Source organism: Prosopis cineraria, unplaced genomic scaffold (genome assembly GCF_029017545.1).
Source record: "Prosopis cineraria cultivar Desert tree isolate PC_DT_omini unplaced genomic scaffold, ASM2901754v1 PC4, whole genome shotgun sequence".
Taxonomy (NCBI): domain Eukaryota; kingdom Viridiplantae; phylum Streptophyta; class Magnoliopsida; order Fabales; family Fabaceae; genus Prosopis; species Prosopis cineraria.
The window spans coordinates 33,293,264-33,309,702 of record NW_026555335.1 but is presented as its reverse complement, the minus strand read 5'-3'; the positions used below and the strand labels follow the sequence as shown (position 1 = coordinate 33,309,702).

At 32.7% G+C, this 16,439-nt stretch overlaps 1 protein-coding gene and 1 non-coding gene across 2 annotated transcripts; one reads left to right on the top strand and one right to left on the bottom strand.

Moving 5' to 3' along the window:
* The first annotated feature begins 629 nt into the window (after positions 1 to 629).
* Positions 630 to 737, top strand: LOC129310223 (small nucleolar RNA R71). The gene has a single exon (XR_008593061.1). It is a non-coding gene; the product is annotated as a small nucleolar RNA R71 (small nucleolar RNA).
* Positions 738 to 11,164: 10,427 nt separating this feature from the next.
* On the bottom strand, positions 11,165 to 12,472 carry LOC129308970 (stemmadenine O-acetyltransferase-like). Its single transcript, XM_054950325.1, has one exon. The coding sequence runs from the start codon at positions 12,470 to 12,472 to the stop codon at positions 11,165 to 11,167; it is 1,308 nt and encodes a 435-aa protein (XP_054806300.1).
* Between the last annotated feature and the right edge of the window lie 3,967 nt (positions 12,473 to 16,439).

Genomic DNA, 16,439 nt, shown 5'->3' with positions numbered 1-16,439 from the left:
TCTACTAATTTTTCCATTACTTCTTTTAAGTTAACTCTTGACTCTTGACTCTTGAATAAGAATAGATTACTTTTCAACTTAAGGAAAACCTGGAGAAATGATTGGCTTTGCACTAGAAGATGAAGCTTGATTAATGGTTGCACTATTTTTCCAAGAAAAATTAAGATTTTGATGCCACCTAGGATTGCAAGTGTTTGAAAATGGGTTGACTTAATTATTACCATGATAATTCCCAACATAATTTACCATCTCAACTTGTTGAGAAAGATGGCAATGTTCAGTAGCATGTGCATTTTCACAATAATCATACTAAGCATATATGGCATGAGCTCTTATAGGCCTACCATTGTTCCGATCAACACATGCTTCTAAACGGTCAAATCTTTGACTCAGAGTCTGAAATAAAGCTACTACTTGGGAAGATGAAGAGTCATCAGTAACTTTCTTATGGTCTCCCAGGTCTTCTCTCATTGTTGTTCTAGATATAATTAACAACAAGATCACCTAAATAATTCTAGACATAGTTCACCAGTTGCTTTGTAATCCCATCATTAGTGACTGAATTCATTTTAGACTTAGATTCAGGTGTCAACCGGCTACTAAAAACTTGAATCAAGACCAATTTCTCTTGATTATGCCTAGGACTTTGCTTCACCAATTGCTTAAAACTTTCCTAAGCTTCATACAAATGTTCACCAAACTGTTGATTAAAATTAAGAATGTTGGCTCTAGAATCAACCATCTTGTTAAGTGGGAAAAATCTAAATCTGAACTTGCCTTCTATTTCCTCCCATAATGAGACATTAGCCTTATTCAAATTGTTAAGCCAATCCTTAGCTTTTCCTTCTAGAGAGTAAGGAAAGAGGTGAAGAAAGATGACATCTTGATAAACCTCATTTTGCTTGATTGAGTCACATATATTAAGGAAGTTCACTAAATGTCTATTAGGATCCTCATCTTGATTTCCTGCAAATTGCCCATGCATCTCAATCATCTTAAGCATGGTTTGTTTAATCTCAAAGTTGTTGGCTTGGAAGTTAGGCACTTTAATCCTAGATTGGTATCCTCTAGGTTGTCTACCCAAGAAATTAGTAACATATAGCCTATCATTCTCATCCTTAGCCATCTCTTCATTTGTAACTTTTTCACTGTTCACAGGTTGAATTTGATGTGAAATAGCTTCCAAAATTTCTTTGAGACTCTTTATTCTCACAAGTATCTTTTTTGATCTAGCTCTACGTGGCATGCAAAATAGTCCTACAAAAATAAGACAAGATCAAAGACCTAACTGAACAAACAAAACAAATAAAAAAAATCACAAAATGAATGCTCAAGCTAAAACTACTCAAGGTCCTCTATTTCTAATTATCAATTGCATAGATTCCCTGGCAATGATGCCAAAAACTTGATGCCAAGTGTACAGTTCATAATTAGAAAGTGGCAAATCAAGGTCAATTCCACGAAGAATCAAGTTAATTGATAATTAGGCAATAAAGTCTCCATTTTCATTTAAGTTAAGCAAAGCAAGATATGGATTTGATTTTTGCAAAATAAGAATTGAAATTAGAAAAATGCATTAACATTAAAATTCCAACAACCACAAACAATCAAGGCAACCTAGTGTGGCTAATTTCTTTTTCAATTCATAGAGCATGCAATTATCCAAATAAATTCACTTAATATTAATTTTTTAATCTAGAGAATTAATAGAAATAATTATCTATCGATTAATTACACGCTCTCTTGAATTAATTTGCTATTTCTAACACAATTACGCAAGAGGCAAAATGGCACAAATTCACTCTAATGTGAGTATATGGGTCCAAAAGGTATATTTCTATCCTATTGGCAAATTAGAATAAATTATAATCCTACATTACTCAATCTAATGGCCAAATTCAAATTTTCCTTTTCTAAGAAAAAACTTAAACTTTCAAATTCACACTCAAAGGCAGCCAAGCATTAAGTGGACAAATAAGCAAATGATTAAGTAAACAAAATTAATTAAACTCAAATAAATTGTTCAAATATGTTTTAATCCAAGAATTAGTTCATAGCTACCCTAGAATAAGAGAAAATCAGCCACACATAGCTTCTATGACAGCAAAATCAATAATATACAGCAAACCAAGGAGAAGAAGGAGAAGAAAAGCTTAATGGATCAATCTTGAGCAAAACCCTTAATTTTCTACCAAACCCAAACTTCTCCAACCCATTTTTGGTTCTTTTCCCTCTTCCTAGATGTTCTGCAGCTATTAGAGGTGAAGAATGATCGAAAATGAGATGCCCAAGCCCTAAAAATTTGCTAAGAGTTAAAATTGTGTGTTTTACTAAAATCATGAGTTTTCGCTGTAGTGAACATAACCTGTTTATATTTTCTTTTTAAATTTAATTATTTTGACTTAGGCTCCAAAATTTTCTTCTTTGGGCTCACAAATTGGACCTCTCTACATGCATAAAACTTAGAATAAATGATATAATTGGTCCACTATTTTCTAACATATTTTCAAGCCTATTTTTACACACATTCATCCACTTAATCATATTTTTGCTAACAAAATCAAATAAATGACTTCCAATTACATTAAAAATATCAATAAATTTAATAAAATATTGGAAGTTTTGTCAAGGTGCCAACACAGCCACGTCATTGATAGTCCGTCTCCTGCTGACAATAGCGATCTGCTTCATTACGACATGGATGAAATCATTGACACCATCCTGGATGTTCAATTCAATCTCTTTGATTGTGGCGGAATAGCTGTTGGTGTAAGGCTCTCCCATAAGATTGCCGATCCAATGTTGTTTTTCCAGTTTAACAAGAGTTGGGCAGCCATGACGTGCGTGAACCCGAACAAATCAGAACCCACTTTCAATTGGGTCCGGATCCTCTCAAATTCCTCTCCATCAGTGTCCCTCAATGGCAGCAAAATATCTACACTTCAATCCTTATCTAATGCCTCATATCTTGCCACATCATCCAATATTAAAATAATTTAATTATAAAAATAAGTTTTTACACCTTATTTCACTACTTCTTATATATATATATATATATATTAGGATAATGATTCAAATTGATTTTTTTTATCTTCAAAACTTATCCTAAAAGATTACTCTGCAAATTTTTTTAAAATAAATTTTTATTAAATAAATCTGGCCAAAGTTTGAATTAGCTTGATTATGAATCCTTGCAAGCTAGTTTGAATGAGTTAGCTTGTAGGAATTTACAGTCTGACTTATTCAAATTCTAGCCAAATTTATTGAACAAAAATTTATTTTAAAAAGAACTGCTAAGTAATTTTTTAGGACAAGTTTTGAAAATAAAAAAAAATCAATTTCAATTATTATCCTAAATATATATATATATATATATAAGTAGTGAAATAAGGTGTAAAAAATTATTTTGTAAAATTAAATTATTTTAAGATGGGATGATGTGGCAAGATATAAGTCATTAGATGTGGATTGACGAGTAGAGATTTTGTTTCTGCTGAGGGACGCTGAGAGAGAGGAATTTGAGAGGATCTGGTTTTCTTTCAATCCTCCTTACTCTTCCTGCCAAAAGACGTATTTGGATATGACCCAAATTCACACGTCAGGCAGCACAGAGTCATATGTAATAGGTTCATACTTGAAGCATCCGTAATAGAATCTCTAAGAACAAAATATTCCAAGAAGGTCCTAGAAGGCCAAAAAACACCTTCAAGGGTCAAAATTTTATCAATTTTCCTATTGAACCCGTTCGCTGCTGCTACAAAAGATCAAGGGGACAATAGTAAGATTCACTTAGTGACATCCACACTGAATCTACGCCTAAGAATGGAGCCTCCATTGCTAGAATATGCATTCAAGCACTATTACTGGTATGTTCGAACGTTTACAACGTTAGACGCGAAAGTAAAGTGCAACGACCTAGGAAGATAGCTACAAGAAGAGCTACATGAAATGGACAATGATTTTATTGAGAAGCTTTGAGAAAGCAAAGAATGGAACCCTAATACAGAAGAGATGGGCAGAGCAACTACCAAAGGAGTGTTGGTGCCAGTTACTTTCACTTCACTGTGTAGGTTTTCGGTGAAAGAGCTTGATTTTTGATGGGGGAATCTGACGTGGATCGGACAGCCTACGTGGAGATTCAAGAATATGATTGCTCTTAAAGACACTAAGTCTAGCGACGGCATTGAAGCTTACATCAACATGACAGAGGATGACGTGGCTAAATTTGAATGGGAGGAGGAAGTTCTTACTCATGTTTCCACTAAGTAGTTGAAATTGTTAGATATTTTATATTAAGTATAATTGAGAATAGTATACTTTATCAAGATAGTTTAAGTTATTTAGTTAGATACTTTCTACGTTTATATATTTATGATTTATCTTCTAATCTTTACATGTGAGACTTCTTCTATGTTCTAATATTCCATCTACTACTTTTTGTTTCTCTATTTCTTTTCATTTTCATCTACTACTTGTATTTTGATTTGCCTGATTACTAATTAATTGTCATTCTTTTGGGGGGTGGTTGTTTTGAAAGTCAAACTTTCAACTGCAACTTTTAAAATTTACCGCAAAAAGTCACACTTTTTGCAATGACTCTAAAAGATTGCCTCTAATTGTGTACTTTTAGAGGCGACTTAGATGTCATCATTGAAAGTTGTCACTAAAAGTTTTGTTTTGTTTTGTTGTTGTTTTTTTTTTGTAGTGACAAAGGCACCAATAGTAAAAATATGAAGAAAATGAGAGCATTAATATTAAAGTTTCAAATAACAAGGATCTAGAGAAAGAATTTAAAATTATAAAGAAGTTATACCTCCAATGGTCCACCTAAGCCTTCACCTATGAGGACTATCAGACTGATTTGGAGGAGGAAAGATCTGACTGGTATGAAAAGAGCTCAGGTGAGAGAACAAGATGAAACCAATGAAGAAGTAAGGCCGAGAGTCAGAAATTGAGGAGAGAAAGTATCCAAAACTGATAAAGATTGGCTAAGTTTTGAATGGAAAGGCCCAAACACGGTAAACCTAGATAAAAACGCCACAAATAAAGCTGATCCTAATAACATTTCTAGTAGACCCTCTAAATGTGTGCATAATATGGTTAAAGGCAACAAGAGGAATTTGGGCTCATGTGCTAAGTGCATAAATGAATTAAGGAAAATAAATGTCCAAGGGAATAAATTTGATCATAATTTGACTAGCTCTGTATTCTCACCTGATCTAAATGTCTGGTAAAAACATAATAATGACAAAAGCTCTTCCCTCTAGCAAAATTACATCAGTGCTTCTATTTTCCCACTTGACCACAATAAACCTCTTGATCCTAATATCAACCTCAATATTGTACTAGAAACCCAATTCCATGAAGACCCTTCTAAGGACTTGGTTAACAATCTATCTATTATGGAAGCTGAGCAAAACGAATTCATTCAAGAAAATGATGAAGATGATATTCTCGATGATGATCTACTGGATGAACAATTTAGCAAATCCATCCACTATGATGATCTTGAGGATGATGATTTTAGTGATGACCAAATTGAAGATTCTCTGGAAAATCATGATGAGTAATCTTCAAACAGGTTTATCTTCTCCTTTTCTTTTATTATTATGGATTTAATTTGTTGGAGTTGTAGAGGTGCCTGTACTAAGAATTTTCCTACACGTATTAAAGAAATGACTAAAAATTTTAATACTCAAACTCTTATTCTTCTTGAAACTAGAGCTAGTAGTTCCAGAGCAGATAATATTATTAGGAAATTAGGTTTTTATGACTGGATTTGTGTCAAAGCTATTGGTTATGCTGGCAATATTTGGTTACTTTGGAATGATTTTATTAACATTGATTATATATATTCTAACGTTCAACTGTTGCATTGTAGGGTTAATATCCTAGCTAATAATTGCTCTTATCTACTATCTTGTGTCTATGATGACCCTAATCCTCTCTAACGTGATTTACTTTGGGATTTTATAAATTCTCTTGCTCATAATATCACTGATCCTTAGCTCATTGTTGGTGATTTCAATTCCTATCTTTCGTGTGATGACAAGAGTGGTGGGGATAATTTCAATTGGAGATCTATGAAACAATTTAGATAATGCATAAATTCTTCTAACCTTCTTGACCTCAACTTTTGTGGTGATAGATTTACCTGGAAAAAAGGTAATGTGAAAGAATGGATTGATTGGGCTTTTTCCAATATAGATTGGAGACTCAAATTTCACCAAGCAATTTCCTTATATTTGCTTAGATATGGTTCTAATCATTGCCTAATTAGAATTCAATTGTTCAAAGAGTCTCCTTAAAATAATCAGTCTAAACCCTTCTATTGTCATGATGCTTAGATGCTTGAGGAATCCTTCCATCCTATATTCAAAGACTCATGGATCAATAATAACTAGATAGAGGAAGCTACTAATTTTTCCAATTCGGGTACTACTTGGAATAAGGAAAAAATTGGCAATATTACTTCCAAGAAGAAAAGAATTTTAAGGAGATTAGAAGGAATTGATAAGAATAAAAGCTACAAAGATGATTACTTCCTATGAAAATTGGAAAAATCTCTTTGGGAAGACTATAACAAAGTTATTTTGCAAGAAGAAATGATTTGGTTTCAGAAGTCTAGATGTAAATGACTTAAATAGGGAGATCAGAATACAAAATTCTTCCCTGGTACATCTATCATTAGAAAGAAAAGAAATCAGATCTTATCTCTTAAAAATGATGATGACAACTAGGTGGAAGACTAAAATATTCTAAAGGACATGGTTGTTTCCTTCTTTGAAGACCTTTTTAAGGAAGATAATGATATTAGGCCTAAACTCTCTACAACTACTTGCTTTCCACCTCTTTCTTCCAATCAATTTCAATCCTTACATAGGGATGTGACTGAAGAAGAAATTAAAAATGTTGTCTTTAATATTGAGGCATTCAAAGCCCTTAGCCTCAATATTATCAATGCTGGATTCATTCATTCTTATTAGAATGATCTTAAAGATAGCATCTTTGATCAGCTCAAAAAGGCTTTTAGAGAATTGGATTATATAAGGGAGATTAATGACACTTTCATTACCTTGATCCCTAAAATTGATCACCGTACTTGTATGAAAGACTTTTGGCCTACTTCACTCTATAATGTTATCTATAAAATTATCAACACAATTCTATCCACAAGATTGCATGGCATGAATCATTTAATTGGTGATTATCAAAGTAGGTTCATTCAGGGACAGTAAAGTAGTGATAATATTATTATTGTTCAAGAAGTCATACATTTTATGAGGAAGAAAACAAGAAAAAAAGGATTTATGGCACTTAAGGTAGACCTCGAAAAGGCTTTTGATAGACTATAATGGAATTTCATCGAGGATACTCTCATCTCCATTAGGATAAATAATCACTTTAAGAAATTAAGTCTGGCTGCTATCTCCACTACTCGTATGAAAATTCTTTAGAATGGTGAACTAACTAAAGAGTTCAGTCCTTTTTGTGGCATTCGTTAGGGGGATCCTCTATCTCCCTATCTTTTTTTCCTTTGTATTGAACGTCCGAGTCTCTGCATTCTTAATAGTATTAAAAAAATGAATGAAAACCTATTAGACTAACATCTAATGAGCCTCCTATTTTTCACTTATTTTTTATTGATGATTTGTTGCTTTTTGCAAAATTATCTCTTTCTCAATCGCAAATCATTCTTCAATATCTTTCTGATTTTTGTAAAGCTTCTGGTCAAAAGATCAACAATGGCAAATCCAAACTTTTCTACTTTAGAAATGTCAATTTCAATAGAGCTTTAAAAATTAGTGATGATCTTGGAGTTTCTCTCATCGGTAACCTTGGAAAATATCTTGGAGTTCCTATCATTCACGAGAAGGTTAAGAAGCTCACCTTTGTGCTTTTAATTAAGAAGACAAACTCTCACTTGGTAAATTGGAGAAGTTGATATCTCAACATAGTAGGAAAATTTGTTCTCATAAAATCTATTCTTTCGACTCTTCCATCTACACCACGCAAGCTATGCTTTTACCTGACAATGTGTTAGTAGAATTGGATAAAATTTCTAAAAATTTCCTTTGGGATTCTTCTGATGGGAGAAAAAAATTGCACCTTCTCTCCTGGGATTGTGTCACTTCTAAAAAAAAAAGGTTGGCGGTCTTGGCCTTAGAAATCTCAAAAGCCAAAATATTTCCTTTATCATAAAGCTTTGTTAAGGCATCCTTACTAAAACAAATTATCTTTGGGCGCGGGTCCAACAAGATAAATATAACTATAGCAAACTGATTATCCATATGGTTGTTAAACATAATTCCTGCTCTTATACCTAGAGTAGCATTTTCAAAATCTGGGACACATTCATGTCTTTAATTGGCTGGAAAGTTTGTAAAGGAGATAAAATATCCTTTTGGTATGATAGATAGACCTCCCTGCCTAATCCTCTTGTAAAACATGCCTTTCATGATGCCGATTCTATTCTTCATGCAAGAGTCTCAAATTTCTGCAAGCCCAACAGAGGTTGGAATTTAGATCTTATAAGAAGATACCTCTACCTAAATATTATTAAACAAATTGCTCTTGTACAACCTCCTAAAACTTAGGGCAAAGATGACATTCTTATTTGGAGACCCTCTTCAGATGGTAACTTTTCTATTAAATCTACCTATAAAGCTATGGAAAATTGGTAGGCTCAGGAATCTAACGATATTTGGTCCAAAATCTGGAAATGGCCTACTTATGAAAAGATTAAGTACTTCCTTTAAAAAGCATCTTGGGATTGTTTACAAATAAATGTCATGCTCTCTAATGGAGATACTATACAGCATTATACTTGCCAATTGGGTTGTAACTCTCCTGACTCTTCTATTCATATCTTATGAGATTGTAAAGATGCTAAAGAGGTTTGGAAAAAATTAGTTAACCCTTCTAAATATAATACCTTTTTCTCTCTTCCTGTGCAGGACTGGATAGTTTGGAATGTTAATAATGGAGTAAGAAGCAGATATGCTAGAGGATTGTCCTAGAAGAAATTTTTTTACCCAAACCTACAAGAACATTTGGAAAGTAAGATGCAAGGAAGCTTACTCTAAAGATGATACTATGGACAAAGACACTGCCTTCTCAAGCACCTAACAAATTATAAATGACCTGCAACTTCAATCTAAGCTTGATCATCTGAGTAATTTTGATACTAGACATGAAGCGAGTTCAAAGCCTCTGAATCTTGGGTAGCTGAGACTTGATGTTGATAGTTCAGTCAAATGTAATGGTCCCACGGTTTGTGCAGGTCTTATCAGGGATGACAAGAGTAACTGAATCAAAGGATTCACTAAAAACCTTGGTTACCAACACATCATAGCTGCTGAGCTTATCAAGATTCTAGAAGGCCTAAACATCTATTGGAATGCTATGATTCCTAACATTAATTTTTATACTGATTCAATGGAGGTCATATCCCTCATTAATGGCAACTTAGTTTAGAGCCATCCACTCTCAGCAATCATTAAAAGCATCATAAATCTCATCATGAGGAACTAAGAGGTTACCTTGGAATACTTCTATAAAGAAGCAAATCGTTGTACCGATCTTCTAGCTCACAAGGCCTCTAACGACTATTTTGATACTACTTTACTTGATGATGCTCCCATAGATTGTAGAAATACTATGACTTCTGATGTGACTTGATTTTGGTCCTTTTGCATGGTATTTTTACTGTGGCCTTGTATTAAAAAAAAAGAAATTATAAACCAAATATTCATTGATTAATCAAGTCCAAATCCATATGGATTTTTGTGGATCTAAATGAAAGATTTGGTTTAAGTTTAGCATTGATGTAGTTTAGATCTTTACCTTTCATTTAGATGGAAAGAAAAGTAGGGAGTAAAGAAAACTAAAAGGAAAACTCTTAAAAATTGTAAAAAAATAAATAAATAAATTATATTACTTTTTTTTTAAATTTTTCTTCCTATGTTTTCTCTCCTCTCTATTTTTCCCCGATTTTCTCTCTATCCAAAACCAAGTCCAAGTCTTAGTTTGTGTTTTCACTTGTGTATGATCTCTCCTCCATTTTCAATGCCATCCTCATTGAGTTCAGGTTCTTCACTTGTTTTCCTTTGATTTTCGATGCCAAATGGGCGTCCATGTCTCACTTGTGTTTAGTGCTTTGAAGTGTATACGATATTATGATTTTGGCATGATAGTTGTGATCACTGCTTGTAGTGGTTACGATCTTGATTGGTTAATTTGAGTGGGATGTATTGATGGTGTATAGGTTGACAAACCTGATGACGTATTGCTGAAAAACCTGATTTTTCAAATCTTTTAAGAACATTACCATTTATTAGGTTTAATTTGGAAAAGTACGGAGAAATGAATTAAAGAGGAAAACAAATGAAAATTTCAAGGATTATTTTAATAGTTTATGACCCACTATCATTAAAGATGCATCAAGGCTAACGAAGGATGAGAGGGCTCTGGTAAATCATAAAAGTTGAAAAATCCAAAGTTTCCGACCATTTTCTTCAATGCTTTAATTTATCTTATAAAGCTTGTGATTGGCAAATAACTTTAACCACTTAGCTTAATTATAATGTGTCTTTACTTTGTTAAGATATGACTTGTAATCTAATCAACAAGTTGCTAAACCTTTTAAAACACTTTCTTAAAAGAGAAATTAAAAGTCGACCTTTTTTTTATTCATTGTACAACAAACCAACCCATAACTTTCAGAGGCAGTCAATTGACAGAAAAGCTGTCAATAAGAACTCTGGGCGTGTTACAAACAAAATAAACACCCGTACAAAGTAAATTATAACATTGTTTCAGGTTAAATCGTCGAAATTAAAAACCCCAAAATTATAACATTTTTCAGGGAAAGTTGGTTACAACTCAAATATTTGAGTATAAGTCCCTATCTAAAACATAAAGCCCGGAAGGGATCATGATTTTGGAGTGAAAATATATTTTGAAAGAAAATAATAAAATACCCGTTCCTTTTTTCTGCATGAATTTTCATTAACATATGCAACAAAAGGAAGAGTACTTTGATATTTTCACTGAAAAACATACTAACCCTTAAGAACCATGATTTCTTGCAAGCTTTATCTCTGTATTTGAGACTTATATCCAAATATTTCAGTTTTTTTCTTCATTTTAGCCAATTTTTCTCTTATTTCAATCTTTCTGTAGAAACATGAGCAAGAAGTTCCTCATCACGTTCAAATTTAGCCATGTCATCCTCTGCCAAGTTGACGTAAACTTCAATGCCACCACCTGATTTGGTGTCTTTTAAAGTAACAAAATTCTTGAATTTCCACGTAGGTGGTGATGCCCACGTCGGATTGCCCCATCCAAAATCAACATCGTACACCGGAAACCTGCACAGAGACGTGAAAATAAACAGAACCATTTCTCCCTTCGCAATCTCTCTGTCCATCTCTTCTTTATTAAACTTCCATTCCTTGCTTTCTCGAAGCTTCACAATAAAATTCTTATTCACAATTTTTAACTCTTCTCTTAGCTGTCTCCCAAGATCCTTACACTCTCCTTCCTCCATTAATATAGGAAAAGCTTCAATAGACCAGTAATAGTTTCCGAACGCATATTTTGGCAATGGAGGCTCCATTCTTGGTCGTAGATTCACTGCGTATGTCAGTAAGTGAATCTTGTTGCGACCTTCGTCTTCGTTATTAGTGGCCGCAATTAACCTGTTCAATAGGAAAGTTTGTAACACTTCGACTCTTGAAGGTGGTTTTTGGCCTTCTAGAACGTTCTCTATCTTTTGGGAATATTTTGTTCTGAGAGATTCTATTGCGGATGATTCGAACACGAACATCTTTCCCATGATTTTTGTCTGTCCGATGTATAAATTCGGGACGTATCCGAACACTTCTTTTGGCGGGAAGAGCGAGGAAGATTGGAAGTGGGTTCTGATTTGCTCTGGCGGTTCGCCACGTGTCACAGCGGCCCAGCTCTTGATGAACTGGAAAAACGACATAGCGTCGGCAATCTTGTGGGAGAGGCAAACTCCGATGGCTATTCCGCCGCAATCGAAGGCGTTGAACTGCACACCTAGGACGGCGTCGACGATTTCATTCATGTCGTAGGGAAGCAGCTGGCTGACGTCATCAGGAGAGTGACTGTCGATGACGTGGCGGAGGCGGCACCTGACTCTGGCTTCTTTGTAAGGAACACCGTCGTCGTTGCTGTCGACGAGTAAGTTCTTGATTCTAAGTCTTCCGGCGAGTGGGTAATAGTGAGTCAAGACTTGGGACAACGATTTCTTGAGAAGATCGGAAGCTTCTTTGATGATGTTGAACCTGCTTGTGATATCATCGTCGAAGAAGTAAACCATGGTATTGTGGATTTGCAGGCTATACTGGTCGAGGAAGGAGAGATGGTAATGACAAAGATGTTGAGGTGTAGGAGATGATGGTTTCACCATCTCTTGAGACACTAGTTCAACTTGCAGACTCATTTTTGGTAGTGCTTCAACTTAAAGATGTTGCTTCTGATTATTGCCTTTACAGTTTCAACCCTTAATATATATCCGATAGAATTGGAGATATATCATAATCAAGAGATTAATAAAGTCAAGGAAGAAAGTAAGCTATTTCTATCATTGCATTGTCGTCGTCCTGAAGTCTCTCTATCATTGTATTATTTTATTTCTTTCGAAGGGTATAATCCATTTTAACTGCCTCACCATAACTATGGTAGATTCGTAATTAATATAAGTCAAATTAAGAATTGTTAACTAACATATTTCAATTTTGCTCCTAATAATTTAGTAAAAAGAGAGTTTAATTTTAATTTAATATTTTTATATAGCTCATTGAATCTTTCTTTAACAACAACGTTGAAAAACTATTTAATTTTAAAATAAATTTAATGAATTAACTTCCTTTTCTTAATTTTGGTGAAATTGTTGAAATTGACTTATAATAAAAACATGGCTAAAATGTATAAAATTCTCTAAATTTTAAGACAATTGCATATAACCTTTTTACCTTTAAATGTTTAAATCTTTCTTTCAACCTCTACCTCCAACTCTAATGATCCAGCCTTTAGTATTAAGATCGAAAGCTCATGAGTTGTGACATGATGGTGTGCCTCTAGCTCTAATATTTTACTTCAAGATCACAAGCTCATGTTAACATGCCTCTACATCCAACTCTAGCAGTCGAGGCATCTAGGCTTTGGTGTTGAGATCTCAAACACTATCGACAAATTAATATTTTATTTATATATTTGTGTATATAAATATTATTTTTATTTAATTTTTATGTCAATGGTACAACTGTTAGTCTAACTGATTGAACTATGAAAACAGCAACCCGTTGCTTTTTTTTCGGTTCAACATTCAGTTTGGGTTTCAAAACATTAGTTTAAAATTAATCCTCTGACCTTTAGTTTTGTTTTCAAGGCCCCTTCTCATTAATTATTCTGCTATGTTATTAACAAAGTTTAAGATTAAGAAAAGCCACATATATAGAAGCTTACGTGATATCTTATGTAAGAAAATAATAAATGTATAAAAATTATATTCTTTTTCATAATGATTAAAATGTCATTTATCTTGCCAAAGGTTGTTTTAATTGATAAAGAATAATAAAATTATAGTTTTTCCTCTTAAATTGTGTTAGCAGGGAACAATGTGAATAATGTCATGCAACTAAAAAAAAAGGGGGAGCATGGTCATGTGTGTTAAAAGTAAAAATTATATGAAAGTTAAAAGTAAAAATTATAATTTTTCCCCCTTAAATTTCGTTAAAAAGTTAATAAAATAATTTTTCTCATACCATATGTATTTTATTAATTTGATATGGTAAATTCTATTAATAATATAATAGAGTTAATTGGCAGTAGGAACGTTAAAAAACTGAGTGGGTGGGGGGGGGCGAGGTGAAGGAGTGAGACACCGAGAGAGAGAGAGGGGGGGGGGGGGGGGGGGGAGAGGGGGAGAGAGATCCGGTTTGAATAGGGGTTGTGGTTGGTTGCGCAGGCACTACGCATGCATGATAAAAATGTCTGTTGCAGGCGCCTTGAGGGTGGGTGTGTGTGTGTGTGTGTGTGGTTTTAGACATCTGTCGTTGTGTGTGTGTGTGGGGTTTTAGGCATCTGTCGTTATTTCTTGGAATGAAAGCAAAAGCATAACCATCATGCGACCATAGTTGTTTATAAATTAAAAATGAGAAATATAATAAAATATACGTTGGTTTTTTTAAATTAATTTTAAAAATGAGGTGTTAGATTATTCAAGGATAAATAGTGGATTTAGCATTTAAGTCCACGTGAAAAGTCTCATTTTGAATATTGTTGAGGTTAAAAATTCATAAGTTTTTTGTCGTTCATTTGAATTTTCTTTTCTTTCCCTTTCTTTTATCATTGTTGTTTTAATAATTGACTCCTCAAAGTTTACTATTTAATATTTTATATTTATTTGAGAACCTCTTATAATGAAAGTTTTCACTTTTTTGTCCAAAAAACGTAAGTTATGACTTATGATTGAAGGGATCTTCTTTTGGCAATTTCTTGTTTGCAGGAGAGCCTGAATTATTTAATTATATTGCTTGTGTATTGACAAACATGGCATTTACTTTAATGCGAAATTCGTCCAATTATTGTAATTACATTTAAACTATTGGCATTTTTTCAATTAAACGATACATGGTCAGCTGGTTGCTAAAATATTTAATTACTCACTCTATTAAAAAATGTAAAGACATTTGTTGAAGGTTTGGATATTAAAAAATATAAAATATTTTTAGTATTTGAAGACGTGATTAATACCTTTTTTTCAAAGACAAATGACCTTAATAAATAATTATTTTATACCTATTTTTAAGTGAAACACCTTATCAAAAAATATGGAAAGATGGTTTTAGTTAGGAGATTAATTTATTAAAATATGATATTTAATTAAAAATATTTTACATTTTTTGAGAGAGAGAGTACTTCTTTTGCTTTAGACATTGACATATAGTCAAATTTCATTCAGACTGCTAATCGTTTCTCTGAAAAATTTTAGTTATTGTACCCTGGTCAGTTGGAGGACTAGAATTTAGGGTTTTATCTGTAGATTAATATCATAATATGTAAAGCTACAACCAACAAGCCTACAAAAATTTAAATACTAGTCTCTTTGTCCCATATTAACAGACAACTTTGGAGAAATTTCATTGTTCCAAAATATAAGATAATTTAAAAAAATTAAATTTTCATTAATTATACTTTTGTAATATTACCTTTTAAGTGAAGAGAGAGTTAAAATCATATTGTAGTATAATGATTAAGTAAGTTGGGATATTTTTGAAAGTTTATAGGAAAAATTTCAATGAGGACCCCTTGACCCAACTACATTTGAATCAAAGCCCCTAAAATTTTAAAATTTCACTGTCCATTTGGGGCATAGAAATGAAATTAAAGAGTTGATTGAAATGACATTATTATCCTTGGTGAAATAAACAACTAATGTATAGAGGATGAACAAGTGACGTATAGAAAATGAATAGCTGACATAGATAAAATTCTCTCATTAACAGCATAACATCACTATGAGTATAAACAAGTAAAGTTAGGCATATGAATAACTCCGACAAGAAAAATGAACAACTGATATAGGTGGAATGTGAATTGCAAATTCATAGTGGCATTGTTATGTTGTTGACATGAGTTATAAATTCTATCTACATTAGTTGTTCATGTTTTTTTCAATTTCATCAAGGACACTAAGGTCATTTCAATCCACTTTTTAATTTCACTGTAGTCCCCACATGTATAATAAAATTTCAAAATTTTAGGAGTTTAATTTGACTAAAATTAAGTTGGATCAAGGGATCATCGATGAAATTTTCCCAAGTTTATATAATTTTTTTTAAAAAAAGTGAGCTCGTAAGGTGTCATTATTATATTTCATTGAATACTTTCTAGTCCTAAATATGAGTTTGCATTTACTTACCTGCACATGTTAAGAAAATTACTGTAGTTAACAATATTTTTCATTAAATATGTTCCCAATTGATTGCCTTTTCAAGTTTGAACTTGACAATTAATGAATCAAAGTTTAATTATTTTTTTTACTACTCCCTTTATCTTAAAATATAAGATACTTTGAAAAAAAATTAAGATTTCATTAAATAGGATTATTCCAATATTACTCTCTCTCTCTCTCTATTTAATTTGTGTTCCTCTCTCTTTTCAATATATTAAATGAAGAATATTTTTTGAAGTTTATTTTTTTATTTTAAAAAAATAATGTTGTTAAGTGTATTTGATTAGGTTTATTAGTGTGTAAGATTTCGTCCAAAAATATTTTATAATTGGGGATGGAGGGAGTACTCTTTCTCATTGCTTGTTGACCACCAAAATTTAATTAGGGGTATTTGTAAAAGATGAGCATTTAATAATGAAGTAGAGGTAGTTTATATTTTAAAACTTAGGAA